The 19,168-nt window shown below is 39.8% G+C and overlaps 1 protein-coding gene across 1 annotated transcript in view; it reads left to right on the forward strand.

Moving 5' to 3' along the window:
• The window catches only part of LOC126183371 (liprin-alpha-1), a 1,187,054-nt gene that overhangs the window by 1,059,030 nt on the left and 108,856 nt on the right, over positions 1-19,168 (forward strand). The window contains exons 16-17 of the mRNA XM_049925301.1: positions 11,151-11,368; positions 17,292-17,484. Of these exons, the coding sequence (XP_049781258.1) occupies positions 11,151-11,368; positions 17,292-17,484 (411 nt within the window). The remainder of the gene's footprint in view (positions 1-11,150; positions 11,369-17,291; positions 17,485-19,168) is intronic.

Raw genomic sequence — 19,168 nt, forward strand, 5'->3', positions numbered from 1 at the left:
ATGTCATTTTGTTCTTTCTCAAACTGAATGTTTCTTTCAATACTAACTAACCTCCTTTTAAAACTTAGTTTCTTTCTGTCCTTGCTAACTTAAAGAAGTGCTGTTCTGAACCCTGTAACCACTGGTATTTTGTCACTCATGACAATGCCTTCACCCCATAAATTTTCTGCTATTTGCCCAGTCAGTTTACCCTTCCCTTTCTAATGAGGTGAAGGCAATGCCTAGTATAATCCCATCTACTGAGGTAATCAAGAGGAACCAGGCCAATATGTGCCCCAGCACCTGAAATAAGCAGCCGTTCCATCTCCAAATTAACTCTGCTAGCAGAATAATTCAGATGAGATTCATTGTGGCATCTGAGAGCAGATACAGACTCATCATTGGTATGTTTCAATGCTGTTGCTATCTTCGCAAGATCACACTCTGCATTATACCCCAGATGTCCGTCAGTACTATTGCCTGGCCCACCCACTATAACCATGGTATGACTTTATAGCAACTATGCTTATGAAAGTTAATAAAGCAATCAAGAAGGCTAGGAGAGAGTTTCTGTTAGATGGAGCAGATAAGCAGGTCCCCGGATAGAAGCAGTAAAGAAAGACGCCAACAAAATAGGTGTTACAGAAGAAATAATATGTGACAGGAATAACTTTAGGCTACTTATAGAAAACGCAAACTATGAAGAAGATGCGCCTAAACCTCGACCCAAGAGAGTGTGGACAGATGAGCAGAGACGAGCAGTTGGCGAGAAAATGAAGTAGTACTGGGAAGAACGGAAGAAAAAGAAACACCATAAGTCTTAAGTTGTATGCGGTCCATAGCTGGCCAAGTTCATAATAATAATAATAATAATAATAATAATAATAATAATAATAATACCCCACTCATGGTGACTACAGATATTGGAAATATACAAAGTAGATCCTAAATTGATACAGTTTCTAAACATAGTAATGAAAAACTGGAAAACCACACTTAATATCCAAACAAATTCAGATAACATCACATCACAGCCAATACAGATTAAGCGTGGAATATACCAAGGAGACTCATTAAGTCCTTTCTGGTTCTGTCTTGCTCTGAACCCACTATCCAACATGCTAAATAATACAAATTATGGATATAATATTACTGGAACATACCCACACAAAATCACACATTTGCTATACATGGATGATCTAAAACTACTGGCAGCAACCAATCAACAACTCAACCAATTACTGAAGGTAACAGAAGTATTCAGCAATGATATAAATATGGCTTTTGGAACAGACAAATGTAAGAAAAATAGCATAGTCAAGGGAAAACACACTAAACAAGAAGATTACATATTGAATAACCACAGTGACTCCATAGAAGCGATGGAAAAAACAGAGGCCTATAAATATCTAGGATACAGACAAAAAATAGGAATAGATAATACAAATATTAAAGAAGAACTAAAAGAAAAATATAGACAAAGACTAACAAAAATACTGAAAACAGAATTGACAGCAAGAAACAAGATAAAAGCTATAAATACTTATGCTATACCAATATTGACCTACTCATTTGGAGTAGTGAAATGGAGTAACACAGACCTAGAAGCACTCAATACACTTACACGATCACTATGCCACAAATATAGAATACATCACATACATTCAGCAACAGAAAGATTCACATTAAGCAGAAAGGAAGGAGGAAGGGGATTTATCGATATAAAAAACCTACATTATGGACAGGTAGACAATTTAAGAAAATTATTTCTAGAACGAGCAGAAACTAGCAAAATACACAAAGCAATCACTCATATAAATACATCGGCTACACCACTGCAATTTCATAACCACTTCTACAACCCTTTAGATCACATAACATCAACAGATACGAAGAAAGTAAATTGGAAGGGGAAGGCACTACATGGCAAGCACCCGTATCATCTAACACAGCCACACATCGATCAAGACGCATCCAACACATGGCTAAGAAAAGGCAATATATACAGTGAGACGGAAGGATTCATGATTGCAATACAGGATCAAACAATAAACACCAGATATTACAGCAAGCATATTATTAAAGATCCCAATACCACAACAGATAAATGCAGACTTTGCAAACAACAAATAGAAACAGTAGATCACATCACAAGTGGATGTACAATACTAGCAAATACAGAATACCCCAGAAGACATGATAATGTAGCAAAAATAATACATCAACAACTTGCCATAAAACATAAGCTAATAAAACAACACGTTCCTACATACAAGTATGCACCACAAAATGTACTGGAGAATGATTAATAAAAATTATACTGGAACAGAACCATTTTAACAGATAAAACAACACCCCAAAACAAACCTGACATCATACTCACCAATAAAAAGAAGAAATTAACACAACTAATCGAAATATCCATACCCAATACAACAAATATACAGAAGAAAACAGGAGAAAAAATTGAAAAATACATCCAACTGGCTGAGGAAGTCAAGGACATGTGGCATCAGGATAAAGTTGACATTATACCGGTTATACTATCAACTACAGGAGTCATACCACACAATATCCACCAGTACATCAACGCAATACAGCTACATCCAAACGTATATATACAACTACAGAAATCCGTAATTATTGATACGTGTTCAATAACCCGAAAGTTCCTAAATACAATGTAACATATACCGTACAGTTAAAAAGAAGTCACGCTTGATCAAGGTCCGCGTCACTTTCCATTTTTAACCAGACCTAAGGTCTGAGAAAAAAAAAATATATATATATATATATATATATATATATATAGACACACACACACACACACACACACACACACACACACACACACACACACACACAAATTGTATTTATATTACATGTGCCCAGCACTTTGCAATGTCCAAGGTGCTTGGAGTGGCTTGCAGGAGATCAATCTTTGTGCAGGATGTAGGGCACAAAAGGCACTCGAGCATGTGGCTTGTGGTTTGTTCTTGTCCACAATCACAGGACGTATCTTCTGTTATGAAGCCCCATCTCTTCAGGTTATCTCTGGATCGTCCAACTCCTGATCATAATCTGTTTAAAGATTTCCACACCAGCCAGCTCTCCTTGTGTCCAGGTGGTAGTTCTTCAGCTTCTGGCATCTGCAGGTGAGGCGTCGACTTCTTCCATAACTCCAGCCTTGCCTTCTCTGGTGAAATGGTGAGCTTCTCGGATGTTCTCAGGAAGCTCTTTCACGATCTCAGCCATTGTTGTGGTGGATTATGTCCGTACAGTGGATGGGCTCTGTCCTGTTCCACTTTGTCTATCCTTGTTGGCAGCCAGTGTTCTGCATATCCATGGTGGGTATTCCAGCCAGGCAGTAGAGCTTATCAGTTGGGGTAGGTCTTAAGCAACCTGTGATCAACCTGCAGGTTTTGTTGAGAGCAGTGTCTACTTGTCTGGCATGAGATGACCTGTACCAGACTGGAGAAGCATATTCAGTAGTAGAAAAGCAGAGTGCCATTGCAGAACAGCGAATAGTTTGTGGATATGATCCCCACTGTGTCCCAGCTAGTTTGCGAATTAGGTTGTTTCAAGCGGAGATTTTCATTTTGGTGTTCTTGCAGTGAGTTTTGAATGTCAGAGTTCTATCAAGAGTGACTCCCAAGTATTTAGGTGCATGATGATGCTGGAGCTGGATGCCTGACCATGCAGTATGTAGCTTACGATTAGCTTCCCTGTTCCTTAAATGAAAGGCACACACTTGTGTCTCCGAAGGGTTTGGTCTGAGTTGGTTCCAATTGTAGTCGCTTGACAGTGTTCTAAGTGCTGTTGTCAGGTTTCTTTCCACTCTTTTAAAGAATGAGCTCTGCATACCAAGGGTTAGGTCATCTGCACATAAGAATCTCCTTGTGCCTGGGGTCAGTGGCTGGTCGTTGGTATAAATGTTGAAGAGAAGTGGAGCCAAGACGCTTCCCCGAGGTAGACCATTTTCCTGTGCTCTTCAGCGACTGTGTTGTTCTTGAAATTCAACAAAAAATCTGCGGTTTTGGAGGAGGGTGCTGAATAGTCTAACGAGGTGGTCATTCTTGATCATATTGTATAATTTTTCATTTGATGGACAGTATCATACGCTGCTGTGAGATCCACGAAGACCATGCCGGGTTTCAAAGCCATCCTCTATCAACTGAGTGAGATTCAAAAGTTGCCCTGTGCAGCTTCTGTTTGGTCGAAATCCTGCTTGTTCGGGTATGAGAAGAGGGTCTATTACTGGTAGGATTCTATTCAGAATTATACGTTCGAACAATTTATAAAGGTGACTCAAAAGGCTAACTGGTCTGAAATTCCTGGGATGATTTGCTTCCTTTCCAGGTTTCTGCTCTTTCACCAGATCTTTGGTATTTGGCACTGGTTCATGCAGTTGTTGAAAAGCTGCAGGATCCACTTTCTTGTTTCTGGGCCAAAATTCTTGATTTGCTGCATACGGAGGGCATCTAGACCGGATGCTTTACCAGTTTCACTCTCCTTAACAGCCTCGTTTAATTCAGATATCTCAAATGGGAGAGTCAGATCCCTTGTTTGTTCTTGGGCCTCTTGCTGTACTTTCGGAACTTTGATTCTATGGCTTCCTTTCCCATTCATGAGCAGTTGGTGTGTTATCTGATCTGCAGTAATGTTGCAGTGTGCTGTGGATCTGGTTGGGTCATTATTGAAGCATCTCAATAATCTCCACGCTTTATGACTGTTTCTGATGAGATCAAGTTCTTACATAGTTTTAACCCAAGAATTCCTTTTGAATTCTTTCAGAGATGCAATAAGTTTATTCCCAGCCGATAGTGTTGTCTCGCCAAATGGATCTCCTTCGAATAGTACCTTATACTCTGTAAATTGAGCACTGAGTTCTGAAGTTAGACCAGGAATGTATGATGTTCGACAATCTTGAGGAATTACAGTTCTGGAGCACCTCTTTACAGCCCTCGCAAAAGTTTCATACGAGTCAGGTGAAGGTTCAATATTGGGAACTGCAGCGTCCTGTGTTTCTGTAAACTTCGGCCAGTTGGCTTTCCTGAAGTTAAACCTCCTTCTGAACGGAACTGTTTGTGGTCTAACTGCTGCGTAAATTTTGCAAATGATTGGTCTGTAGTGTATTTGGAATAGGGTTGCAGACAGTTTTTATGCACTATTGTGAGATGTTCTCGCTGCAAAATATCAGATCGGGGTTGTATCCACGTTTCCATCTGCCACTCTTGAAAGATGCAGGCTGCTTAGGGTCATGTATAAGGCTCAGATGATTTCCTTCCACCCATTCTTGTGATGCTGTACCATTCTCATCATCATGCTCATAGCTCCACATGGTGCTGTGGCAGTTGAAGTCACCAGTCACTATTTGTGTGTGTCAACTATAAAAGTTATCAGGTAGATTGATTTTGAGATCAACGTCCAGTGGTTTGTATACGGATGTGACTGTACAGCCTTTGATTTCCAAAGTTAAGATTTCAATATCATTTGCTTCAGTAAAGGGTGATGATATTATCTGTATATCTGGTTGGACAAATATAGCACTTCCTTATTTTGGGTGGGGTCTTTCCATAGCCAGTAGCATTGTTTATTTTTGGTCTGCTCATTTCACAGCTTGTGTGGGTCTCCTGTTTGCAGAGTACATCGCACTTGGTTTGTCTGCACAGCCCTTGTAACAGTTCTTCTTTTGGTGATGATATACCTTCTATATTCATTGATATGATGGTCAACTGTGGTCCTGATAAGGACCAAGATGATGTTTCTGGTGTGAAAGGATCAGCCGCCAGAGAAACCTGATGCCCAGGGTACGCCTGATTGCAAGTCTTATCTTAGTCAAAAATCATTGCAATCTTTGTGGAGTCTCCTTTCATGTACCCCAGATAAGCAGTAATTAACGTCTTATTTAAACAGTGAGCTGGCATCACTTAGTACCAGTACAATGGATGTCGAGGAATTATGGGTAAACTTTAAGCAGATTGTAAACCATGGTGTGGAAAGTTAGGTGCCTAGTAGGCGGATAAAAGATGGAAAAGACCCACCATGGTTTAATAACGAAATTTGTAAGATGCTGAGGAAAACTAGCTGTTGCACTCTCGGTTCAAAAGGGGACAAACAAATGACGACAAGTGAAGGTTAGTAGAGATTCATGTGTCTGTGAAAAGATATTATGTGTGAAGCGTATAACTACCACCGTCACACCTTAGCAAAAGATCTGGTGGACAACCCAAGAAAATTGTGGTTGTACATAAATTTGCTAAGCAGGTCTAAGGCTTCCATTCAGTCCCTTCTTGACCAGTCTGGCATGGCAGTTGAAGATAGCAAAACAAAAACCAGTTTTAAATTTCACATTCAAGAAATCATTCACACAGGAGAACTGTACAAACATACTGTCATTTGACCATTGGACAGACTCCTGTATGGACGACATAGTAACAAGCATACCTGGCATAGAGAAGCAACATAAAGTTTTGAAAACAAATAAATCACCAGGTCTGGATGTAATTCCACTTTGATTTTACAAAGAGTACTCTACAGCATTGACCCCTTATCCAGCTTGCATTTATTGTGAACCTCCCGCCGAGCACAAAGTCCCAAGTGATTGGAAAAAAAGTGCCGATGACTTCAGTATATAAGAAAGGTAAAAGAATGGACCTGCAAATTACAGACCAATATCCCTAACTTGTGTTCGCTGCAGAATCCTTGAACATATTCTCAGTTTGAATATAATAAATTTTCTTGAGACTAAGCAACTTATGTCCACGAATCAGTATGGTTTTAGCAATTTGTGGAAAGCATGTCACATGGTGCCCCATTCCAGGCTGTTAATGAAGGTATGAGCATGTGGAATATGTTAAAAAATATATGAGTTTCTCAAAGACTTCTTAGATAATACACTCCTGGAAATTGAAATAAGAACACCGTGAATTCATTGTCCCAGGAAGGGGAAACTTTATTGACACATTCCTGGGGTCAGATACATCACATGATCACACTGACAGAACCACAGGCACATAGACACAGGCAACAGAGCATGCACAATGTCGGCACTAGTACAGTGTATATCCACCTTTCGCAGCAATGCAGGCTGCTATTCTCCCATGGAGACGATCGTAGAGATGTTGGATGTAGTCCTGTGGAACGGCTTGCCATGCCATTTCCACCTGGCACCTCAGTTGGACCAGCGTTCATGCTGGACGTGCAGACCGCGTGAGACGATGCTTCATCCAGTCCCAAACATGCTCAATGGGGGACAGATCCGGAGATCTTGCTGGCCAGGGTAGTTGACTTACACCTTCTAGAGCACGTTGGGTGGCACGGGATACATGCGGACGTGCATTGTCCTGTTGGAACAGCAAGTTCCATTGCCGGTCTAGGAATGGTAGAACGATGGGTTCGATGACGGTTTGGATGTACCGTGCACTATTCAGTGTCCCCTCGACGATCACCAGTGGTGTACGGCCAGTGTAGGAGATCGCTCCCCACACCATGATGCCGGGTGTTGGTCCTGTGTGCCTCGGTCGTATGCAGTCCTGATTGTGGCGCTCACCTGCACGGCGCCAAACACGCATACGACCATCATTGGCACCAAGGCAGAAGCGACTCTCATTGCTGAAGACGACACGTCTCCATTCGTCCCTCCATTCACGCCTGTCGCGACACCACTGGAGGCGGGCTGCACGATGTTGGGGCGCGAGCGGAAGACGGCCTAACGGTGTGCGGGACCGTAGCCCAGCTTCATGGAGACGGTTGCGAATGGTCCTCGCCGATACCCCAGGAGCAACAGTGTCCCTAATTTGCTGGGAAGTGGCGGTGCGGTCCCCTACGGCACTGCGTAGGATCCTACGGTCTTGGCGTGCATCCGTGCGTCGCTGCGGTCCGGTCCCAGGTCGACGGGCACGTGTACCTTCCACCGACCACTGGCGACAACATCGATGTACTGTGGAGACCTCACGCCCCACGTGTTGAGCAATTCGGCGGTACGTCCACCCGGCCTCCCGCATGCCCACTATACGCCCTCGCTCAAAGTCCGTCAACTGCACATACGGTTCACGTCCACGCTGTCGCGGCATGCTACCAGTGTTAAAGACTGCGATGGAGCTCCGTATGCCACGGCAAACTGGCTGACACTGACGGCGGCGGTGCACAAATGCTGCGCAGCTAGCGCCATTCGACGGCCAACACCGCGGTTCCTGGTGTGTCCGCTGTGCTGTGCGTGTGATCATTGCTTGTACAGCCCTCTCGCAGTGTCCGGAGCAAGTATGGTGGGTCTGACACACCGGTGTCAATGTGTTCTTTTTTCCATTTCCAGGAGTGTAGAATCAGTTATGTTGTCCTCAATGGTGAGACAAGAATATCATCAGGAGTGCCCCAAGGAAGTGTGATAGTGCTGCTGCTGTTATCTCTCAGGGTGGGCAGCACTCTCTGTTTGTTTGCTGATGATGATATGGTGGATAGTAAGGCATCGAAGTTGAATGACTGTAGGAAGATACAAGATTACTTAGACAAAATTTCCTGTTAGTGTGATGAATGGCAGCTAGGCCTAAATGTGGAAAAATGTAAGTTAATGGGGATGAGTAGGAAGAACAAATCTGTTTGGTGTATTGGGAAAATTTTAGGAAAGAGTGGTTCACCTGTAAAGGAGATTGCATATAGGATACTTATGTGATCCACTCTTGAGTAGTGCTCGAGTGTTTGGGATCCATACCAGGTCAGATTGAAGGAAGACACCGAAACAATTCAGAGGAGGGCTGCTAGGTTTGTTACCAGTAGGTTCTAACAAAACTTAAGTGTTACAGAGATGCTTTGGGAACTCAAATGAGAATCCCTGGAGGGAAGGCGATCTTCTTTTCAGGAAACACTATTGAGAAAGTTTAGAAAACAGGCATTTCAAGCTGACTGCCAACATACATCACACGTAAGGACCACGAGGGTAAGATACGAAAAATTAGGGCTCATATGGAGGCTTACAGACAGACATTTTTCCCTCACTCTATTTGCGAGTGGGACAGGAGGGGAAATGACAAGTAGGGATACAGGGTACCCTCCACCACGCACTTTAAGGTGGCTTGCGGAGTATCTATGTAGACGTAGACCTTTCCTGGCCTTGTATTATTCAGCCTGAAGGGCAGCAATTTTCCCCTCCTTTTCCACTATTTTCCTACCTTTGGTATATGTCCTACAAAACTACTGAAAAGCTTCACATAGTTCCCCACTTGCCATACCATAACAGTCACCCATAAGGTAAAAACTACAGCACCCATAACACCAAAGCCTGGACCTAACAGTTCTACAGGAAGTTGGGGCCCTTCTCACTTATGCTAAGTGTAATAGTTTAGTAACAATAAGTCAATTAACTAAGTTACCAATAAATAAGAAACAGGTTTACAAAAATTAGGACTATGCAATTGTAAGTAAACAAACTACTAGTACAAAGTTTCTGAATCAACAACGTAAAATTTGCACTACTTCCTGCAAATGTGAACTAAGTAATGCAGAAGTGCACTCTACCTAAATTGCTGGAAAGTGAAATGAAAGATTAAGTGATATGCTCTAAGTTTACTGCATTCAAACATAAAAAGAAATACGACGACAACCTGACTGTATGATCTTTTCACGTTTTCTGGAATATTACATAAGAAAAACTAAAACCATTAATAATAAGTTTAAAAAACACACTAATACACACATTTATTGAGGGATCTGTACTAAATTAATTGTTACTACAATCTAAATGACTTATCTTTATTAGAATACAACAACTCATGCTTCTTTTACATTTACATTTACATAGATACGCCACAAGCCACCAGCAGTGTGTGGTGGAGGGTACTCTGTACCACTACTAGCCATTTCCTTTTCTGTTCCACATGCAAGTAGGGCGAGGGAGAAATGACTGTCTATATTTGTTCAAATTAGCCCTGATTTCTTGAATCTTATCTTCATAGTCCTTATGCACAATGTATGTTGGTGGCAGTAGAATTGTTTGGCAGTCTGCTTCAAATACCAGTTCCTTAAATTTTCTCAATAGTGTTTCTTGAAAAGAACATTGCCTTCTCTCCAGAGAGTTCCAATTGAGTTCCTAAAGCATCTCTGTACGACTTGCATGTTGTTCAAACCTACCGGTAACAAATCTAGCAGCCCGCCTCTGAATGCTTCAATGTCTTCCTTCAGTCCAACATGATACGGATCCCAAATGCCTAAGCAAGAATAGATTCCACCAGCATGCTATATGCAGTCTCCTTTATGGCTGAACCACTTTTTCCTAAAATTTTCCCAATAAACCGAAGTCATCCATTCACCTTCCCTACCACAGTTCTCACATGCATGTTGCATTTCATATCGCTTTGCAACGTTACACCCAGATATTTATATGACTTGACTGTGTCATGCAGGACGTTAGTAATACTGTATCCAAACAATACAGGTTTGTTCTTCCTATTCATCCACATTAACTTGCATTTTTCCACATTTAGAGCTAGCTACCATTCATCACACTAACTAGAAATTTTGTCTAAGTTGTCTTGCATCTCTGCAGTCACTGAACTTCGACACCTTACTGTACACCACAGTATCATCAGCTAACAACCACAGATTACTGCCCACCCTGTCTGCCAAATCATTTATTTATATAGAGGACAACAGTGGTCCTATCACACTTCCCTGGGGCACTCACCATCAAGGACAACATACTGGGTTCTGTTACTTAAAAAGTCCATGAGCCACTCGCATACCTGTGAACTTATTCCATATACTCACACCTAGTTAGTAGCCTGCAGTGGCACACCGTGTCAAATGCTTTCTGGAAATCTAGAAATATGGAATCTGGCTGTTACCCTTCATCCATAGTTTGCAGTATGTCCTGTGAGAATAGGGCAAGCTGAGTTTTGCATGAGTGATGCTTTCTAAACCCCTGCTGATCCGTGGACATAAAATTACAGTTTTGCCTTGTGAAGGGTTGCCGACATGAAGTCTAGTTTATTTGTTTAAGTCTACTTTCTGTATTCTCAAAGTACCTTTAAATAATGTGTTTTCTTGTACATCTAATTATCTTAAAGATCTAAAGAATGCAGTTGATGTGATTGTCCTATTTACTTGCAACATAATAAGAAAATTATGTACACTGATGGTATTGTGTTTCTGTAAAGTAACACAATTTTTGTGTTTAGGTATCAATGGGCATCTGTCAAGACTGGGAAAAACTGCAGCAGGCACATGTCTTGGCAAATGTTCAGCAGGCATTTGATGCCTCGAGTGATGCAGAAGGTGAAGACAATGAGAGCATCTTCAGTGCTGCAGAAATACTTTCTCCATCAGGACATACTGATGCTCAGACTCTGGCAATGATGTTACAAGAGCAGTTGGATGCTATCAACAATGAAATAAGGTAAGCTTTATACAGCTTTTTAAACAGTAGGACATACTGACAACAGTTGCACGCTACATTTGTTCCATTATGAAGTTGGTTTTTAACAATCAGCTATAGTTTGAAAACAACGTAACATTCACAGACGTAATGCTAAAAGGAGAAATGACTTTACAGTACCCACTGCTCATCCGTAGTGTGGCACAGATGGGAGTGAGGTATTCAGCCATTAAAGGTTATTGAACCCCTACCCAGTGATGTAAAGAATTTAATAGATGACAAAATCAACTTCAAACACAAACTGAAATCATATCTAAACTTAAAATCTTTTGAGTTGTTAGGCCGTGTCATATTTCCTCTAAAGTAATTGACATTTCGACCCTCTGCTGGGATCTTCTTCAGGATCTTCCAGTGTCCACTATTCCTAGAACACCGGACACCAGAAGATCCTGAAGTAAATCCCAGCAGAGGGGTCAAAACATTGATTATTTTAGAGGAAATATGATGTGGCCTAACAACCCAGAAAATTTAAACTTTAGTGACAGCGACCACGAAGGCCTGCAGACTTACATAAAATCATATCTGCATGATAACTCTTCCTACCCCATTTACAAATTTCCAATGTGTATTTATTTATTTATTTATTTTTGAGAGAGAGAGAGAGAGAGAGAGAGAGAGAGAGAGAGAGAGAATTGAACATGATTAAGTACAAAACACTGGAAAAAAATTTGAGGCAGTTATGTGAATAATTTGCATCTCGTATTTCTAACCAAGAATGATGTGTAATATTGATTCATTGAACATGCAAACTTATAACTATTAGTGCTTTGAAGTGACTCACCAATCAGAGACAGTAATTTTAATGTGGGATGCTGACAAGAAGACACAATATGCATTTAAATAGAACTGTATAAATGTTTTATAAACATCCATAGCTAAGTGGCCAGCACTTTTAAGTAGGATATTGAAAATTTGGTTGAACCTTATATACTACCAAAGAATTTAACATAGAATGGAATGGGCTCCATTGAACACCATGCGTACAATAGGGGAAGCTTTCATCAATGACAAGGATTGATATATCCAGACTATTTTACATCCTCACCCCCTTACACACACACACACACACACACACACACACACACACACGTGTATATTTATACACTCTCTCTTTCCACGTCTGTCATGCATTCAAGTGAGACCTCATGCAGAAGATGAAATGAAATGATCAGTCAGCCGGCCAATGTCATATAGTATGACAGTCAGTATGATAGTGTTATGGAGTTTATTTTACTTTCATGTAAGTGTTGTGGAGGCATGGGGTGCATTGTGAGGGGGGGGGTTATACATTTAATGGAAAGTTAGTGTCATTGGTATGATAATAGTGGTAATTAGTCTTGCAAAGAAATAATCGAATAAATTTCCACTTCTCCATATGTATCTTTGAATGCTACTATTCTGTTTGATAAAGGAAACTTTTTCATTAATATTATATTTTTACTTTTGAAATTACTCATTTCTAGTAACAGAGTGTATTTTGAACAACTGTTCTGGTAACTGAAAACAAATGAAATACACTCATTCACCAGAGCTGAGCAACAAACTAACTTCTTACACCCAAAACTCCTTGAGTTTTGTATTAGTCTCTCTCTCACACACACACCCACACACACACTAAAATTGTAACCAGCTGGAAACTGCAGTGTGACATTTAGTGTTTTTTAGCTTTATTCTGTTGCAGAATACTATATTACTGTGCATTACTCCATAGGTTAATTACAGTTTGAAATGAAATTACAACAGATGATTCACTTAGAACAATTATTTACACAAAAATGTGAATGTGAATTTTCTCTAAGTGAATGAGAGAGAGTGAGGGGTGAGGTCTGCTTAACTTTCCACGTGAGATGTAGAACATTAGGTAATGCACTGTACTTGTATTCATGAAGAGTGATGTTCAAGTCCCCTTCCTTGTCTGTCACAGTGTGCTGTGTATCCTTCCTTTTTTTGATCTTAATGTCACCAAAAACTGTAGCATATTGGTCATTTTATTGACAATCAGTCCAGTTACACTTTCTCAATGTATATGCAAATAATATGAAATTAGGAAGTCAAAAAAATAGAAGATACACTGAAGAAAGGGAATCTGAAGTGTAACAGTAAAATACTATTTTGTTGCAATGGCAAAAATGAGGCAGTAAATAAATCAATGTCAGTTACAACCATGTGTTCAAAGAATAACAGCATTAGGGATTGTAAAGGTAAAGAGTCAAAATGATAGTTCTGGTTTACCATCTGGGAAGGGTATTTTCTGCTATAGCATTGCCTGCTTTGTGTGGGGACAGATCTTATTTGTGTATTCATTGTTAATATATATATTGCATGTGGATAGAAATTTTCTGAAGGACACTGTTTTGTGCACAGTACAATGTAACATGGTGTGACATTACTAGTTGATAGCCATATTCAGCTTTAACAAGACAAATCGTTGTTGTCTTGTAAGGTACATATAAGAATCAGTGTGGAAAGCATATCTTAGAACCAAACAAAGTGTTACAAGGATGTGGTGCTCTGTGCGATACTGCTGTACAGTGAATATTAAATATCATGAAGTGTCTTCAGTCTCATTATTCATATCCATCTCTCCTGTATTAGATTGTCAGTTGCATTTTGTTCACATCAGTCTACTAAAGTCCATGCTCAGTTCTTCTGTTTCTAGCAATGACTACACTACATTATCACAAAAGAAACAAGACCATCAACACTGCTAAACAACTGTGTATCATGGTGTGTTAATACATGAATGTGTATATTATCTTTATGCCATTGCAAGCTTCATCAAAGTTGAAACTTCTTGGCAGATAAATACCGTGTGCTGGACTGAGATTCAAACTCAAGACCTTTGCCTTTTGTGGGCAAGTGCTCTGCCAACTGAGCTACTCAAGGACAACTCAAGACTCATCCTCACAGCTTTACTTCTGTTAGTACCTCATCTCCTACCTTCCAAACTTCACAGAAGTTCTCCTGTGGAACTTGGAGGTCTAGCACTCCTGGAAGAAAGGATATTATGGAGACATGGCTTAGCTTGGGTAGCTCAGTTAGTAGAGCACTTGCCAGAAAAAGACAAAGGTCATGAGTTTGAGTCTTGGTCCAGCACTCAGTTATAATCTGCCAGGAAGTTTCATATCAGTTCACACTCTGTTACAATATCCTTTCTTTATTGAATGCTAGTCCTGCAAGTTTCACAAGAGAACTCCTATGAAGTTTGGAAGGTAGGTGATGAGGTACTGGCAGAAGTAAAGCTGTGAGGACAGGTTGTGAGTCATGCTTGGGTAGCTCAATTGGTAGAGCACTTGTCCACAAAAAGAATAGGTCCCGAGTTCTACGTCTGGCACATGGTTTTAGTGTGCCAGGAAGTTTCATATCACAGCACACTCTGCAGCAGAGTGAAAATTTTAATCTGGATTCATCAAAATTGGTGGCAGAGTAAAAGCAGTTTATGAAATTACAGGGATATAGATTATCTCTTCAGAAGGCAAAATTCTATGTGTTCTTTCATATAGTGGTAATAAATGATTAAGTGATTCATTCATAGCCACAGAACAGCTTGATATGAAAAAAATGCACTTCATGCTGGGCTGAAGCTAGCCAATGCCCTACCAAAAAGTCTCACAACCCTTCCTGATATCAAATTAAAAGATCAGCCAAAAAAAAATTGTAATTGAAAACCCTTTTTATTCCCTAGACGAGTATTATATCTGTATGAAAAGTCTTTCATAAGTATGTCAAGCTCATAATTTTAAGTAACCTCAACTAATATAATGTTGATTAAAAACAATATTTGTAATATCGTGATTGTATACTACCAGACGTAAAATCCATCAAAATGTAAAATTTATTAATACAAACAAATCTTTAGTTTGTAATTTATAAACTGACGTATTCAGAAGAATAATCTGTATGATGTCCTGAAACTGTATTATTTCTAGGGATTGTATTTGATTATTCGATGTTGAATAAATATTATTATTATTATTATTATTATTATTATTACAAATAAAAACAATATGTCGTTGTTGTGGTCTTCACTTCAAAGCCTGTGCAAGCCTCTTAATCTCCAAATAACAGCTGCAACCTACATCCGTTTTGAACCTACTTACTGTATTCATCCTTTGGTCTTCCTGTACAATTTTTATCCATCACGCTTCCCTCAAGTACTAAGTTGATTATTCCTTGATGTCTCAGAACATGTGCTATCAAACAATCCCTTCTTTTAGTCAAGTTGTGCCACAGATTTCTTTTCTTATGAAATCGATTCAGTACCACCTCATTATTTATGTTATCTACCCATCTAATCTTCAGCATTCTTGGAAGATTTTATTCTCTCTTCTTGTCTGAAACGTTCATTGTCCACATTTGACTTCTATACAATGCTACACTGCAGACAAATATCTTCAGAAGAGGCTTCCTAACATTTAAACTCATTTGAGATGTTAACAAATTTATCTTCTTCAGAATTGCTTTTCTTGCCATTGTCAGTCTACATTTTATATCCTATCTACTTCAGCCATCATCAGCTATTTTATTTCCAAAGTAGCAAATCTCTTCTACTACTTTTAGTGTTTCATTTCATAATCTAAATCCCTCAGAACTGCCTGATTTAATTCAGTTACATTCCATTACCCATGCTTTATGCTTTGTTGATGCTCAAATTATGTCCTCCATACTGACACTGTCAATTCCATTAAACTGCTCTTCCAAATCCTTTTGTCTCTCCAAGAGGATTACAGTGTCATCAGCAAACCTCATAGGTTGTTTTATTACTTCTTCCTGTACTTTATTCCTTCCCAAAAATTTTCTTTTGTTTCCTTTGCTGCTTGTTCAGTGTACAGATTGAATAATTTCAGGGCTGGGCTACAACCCTGTCTCAATCCCTTCCAAACCACTGCTTCCCTTTCATGCTCTTCGCCTCTTACAACTGCTGTATGGTTTCTGTACATATATAAATAAACTTTCACACCATGTTTTTATACCCCTTCTACCTTTAGAATTTCAAAGAGTGTATTCTATTCATGATTGCCAAAACCTTTCTGTAAGTCTACAAATGCTGTAAATGTAGGTTTGCCTTTCTTTAATCTGTCTTCCAAGATAAGTCACAGGGTCAGTATTGCCTCGCATATTAATACATTTCTCCAAAACCCAAACTGATCTCTCCTGAGGTTGTTATCCATCAGTCTTTCCATTCTTCTATAAATAATTTGTGTCAGAATTCAGCAGCCATGATGTGCTGAACTGATAGTTTGGCAATATTCCCACTGTCAGCACCTCTTTCCTTTGGAATTGGAATCACAATGCTTCCAGCATTATGGAAAGTGAAATATGATGAGTGTACAAACAATATCTTTTCTCTGTATGTAAGCTGTAATGAAGTTTGTTGAATGATTCCTTGTTCATCGTTAAAATATTCCGATAGGAATCTGTCTCTGTGCTAGTTCTCTTAGCATGTTAGTTTGACCCTGTGCAGAATGCCTTCCAAGCCACTTTTTTGCCCATTACCACTTCTCTTGCCCTTTTTCTTCTTGCAGTACACAGCGAATACATTGGAGTTCTAGATAATCAAATGTTGACATGTTCACCATGAAGGCAGAGTTCTACCTTCCCAGGCATAAATATTGCACAATAATATTGTGTTGTTTCTTAGCCTCACACTTTTGCTAAATATATTGACACAATATTATTGCACAATAAATAGTGAGAGTGTGATGGTCCATTTACAGTCTTTTGCAGACTTTAATGGGTTATTGAACATCCAGTTTCTTCATGTTTACTTGCAGAAATATAGAAAAAATCTGAAAAAATCATCAGAAGCTTTTGTGAGTCAGATTTACATTCTGTTACTGGTTTGCTTGTATTTGTGTTAGAAATTATTTGTATTGCATTTCAGACTTATACAAGAAGAGAAACAAAGCACAGAGGCACGTGCTGAAGAACTTGAGTCACGTGTTGGGAGCTTGGAGCACATGAACCTCTTGGCTCGGGGCCGTAGTTTTGAGCGCACATCACCACCACTTAGTGGTCGATCCACACCAAAGTCTCATCACTCACCCCAGAGAGATTATCTCCACAAATATCATACAGTAAGTTGTTACTTTGTTTCAAGCATGTGATGTGTAATGGTAGTGGAATGAAAAGTAGCACTTTTATGGCTGTGTAAAGTTACCTGCATCTGTAGCATTCCCAGTTGTTAACAGTGAAGTTAGTGGGTGATCTCTTAAGTTTTTTTTTTTGCATTTAGGAATAATGTACTGTTGCATCTTCTTCCCAATACATCATATTATTTAATTCTGCACTACTAACTGCTAAGTACATGCGTTTGTTTGTGTGCCCTCTTCCCTCTGTACTACACACACACACACACACACACACACACACACACACACACACACACACCTTACGGCTTTAGAAAGAAGTAATTACCAGTGGAAAAATGCCCCTATTGGAGCACAAAATATGAATACGCTCCTGTTTGTTTAAAAGACTCAGACTTAAAAGTGATGTACAAGCTGCCTCATCCTACCTTTCTCAGCCCTTTTAAAAATTTTCCCAAAAATTTTGGAATGGGAATAGATTCGCACTTATTTTAACATGCAACTCACCTCAAACTCCCACAAGCTTCCCTATCTCACACCCACTAGTCCATCGTTGTAAGGCACCCATACCTATCCACTGCTAGTTGCCCTTTCTCACTCATTCAGCCCAACTCATTGTCCTTATCTCTTCGTGTGTTACTGTCATCGTCTCCTGTGTCACAGCCATGGTCCCCTTTGTTCTTTCCTACTACCACAGTCTCTTCTCAGTCTCACTGTGTCATTCTCTTTTACTGCTACTCGTTCATCCCTTTCTATTGCTAGTGTCTCTATGCCATCATTTAACCATACAGCAGAGCTGGATCTCTCTCTCTCTCTCTCTCTCTCTCTCTCTCTCTCTCTCTCTCTCTCTGTGTGTCTCTCCCCCCCTCCTCCCTAATTGTCATTGACATAAAGGGTGTTTGGGGAGTAAAGGTCAATATTCTACACAGTGATAGTATAAGTAATTCTGAACAAAAAACATTATATGAACATAGGTCCGCAAATGCTTCGTTATGGAGGTATGGGCATTGAAAGGAACTTTCATTTTGTAAAATTGATGTGCACAACAAGAACGTATACGCAATACAACTGGACTGTAATGTGATGTTCTTGAAAACAATGTAACAGAGAAGTACAGTTATGTTACACATTTTACATAACGTTTGTTTACTTTGCATTTAGTACATAATGCAATACAACGTGCATGTTACATGAATTTGGTTGAAAAAGACGTACCACGTCATTTACAAACGGCTTTAACTCTTATCGTACAGATGTTGTACAGTTCACAGAAAAGGTTCGAATATCCCACGATGAATGTCAATGCCCTTTTGCGCTCTAGCAATAACATGTTGTGTTGCTTGTTCAGTTGCCTGTGGTTGGTTCCTAATCAATTCAGCAGCATCCGTCATGCAATGAAGCAGTTCATCTCATGTATTTACCTTCACTTTGTGCACCTCTGATTTCATCCAACCCCATAAACAGGAATCTAAAGGCGTAAGGTCAGGTGATCTTGGAGGTCAGTTAATAGCACCGCCACGGCCAATCCAGGGATTAGGGTAGGTGTTTTTGAGATGGTCCTTGAAACTTTGAAGGGTTGTAGCTCCCAAACCAAAAGTGATAGGAATGTAATTTAAGTTGATGTATACACAGCTGGTGTTACTGATTCTAGTGCGTGATAGAAACAACTAGT

Source organism: Schistocerca cancellata, chromosome 4, assembly GCF_023864275.1.
Source record: "Schistocerca cancellata isolate TAMUIC-IGC-003103 chromosome 4, iqSchCanc2.1, whole genome shotgun sequence".
In the NCBI taxonomy this organism is placed as follows: domain Eukaryota; kingdom Metazoa; phylum Arthropoda; class Insecta; order Orthoptera; family Acrididae; genus Schistocerca; species Schistocerca cancellata.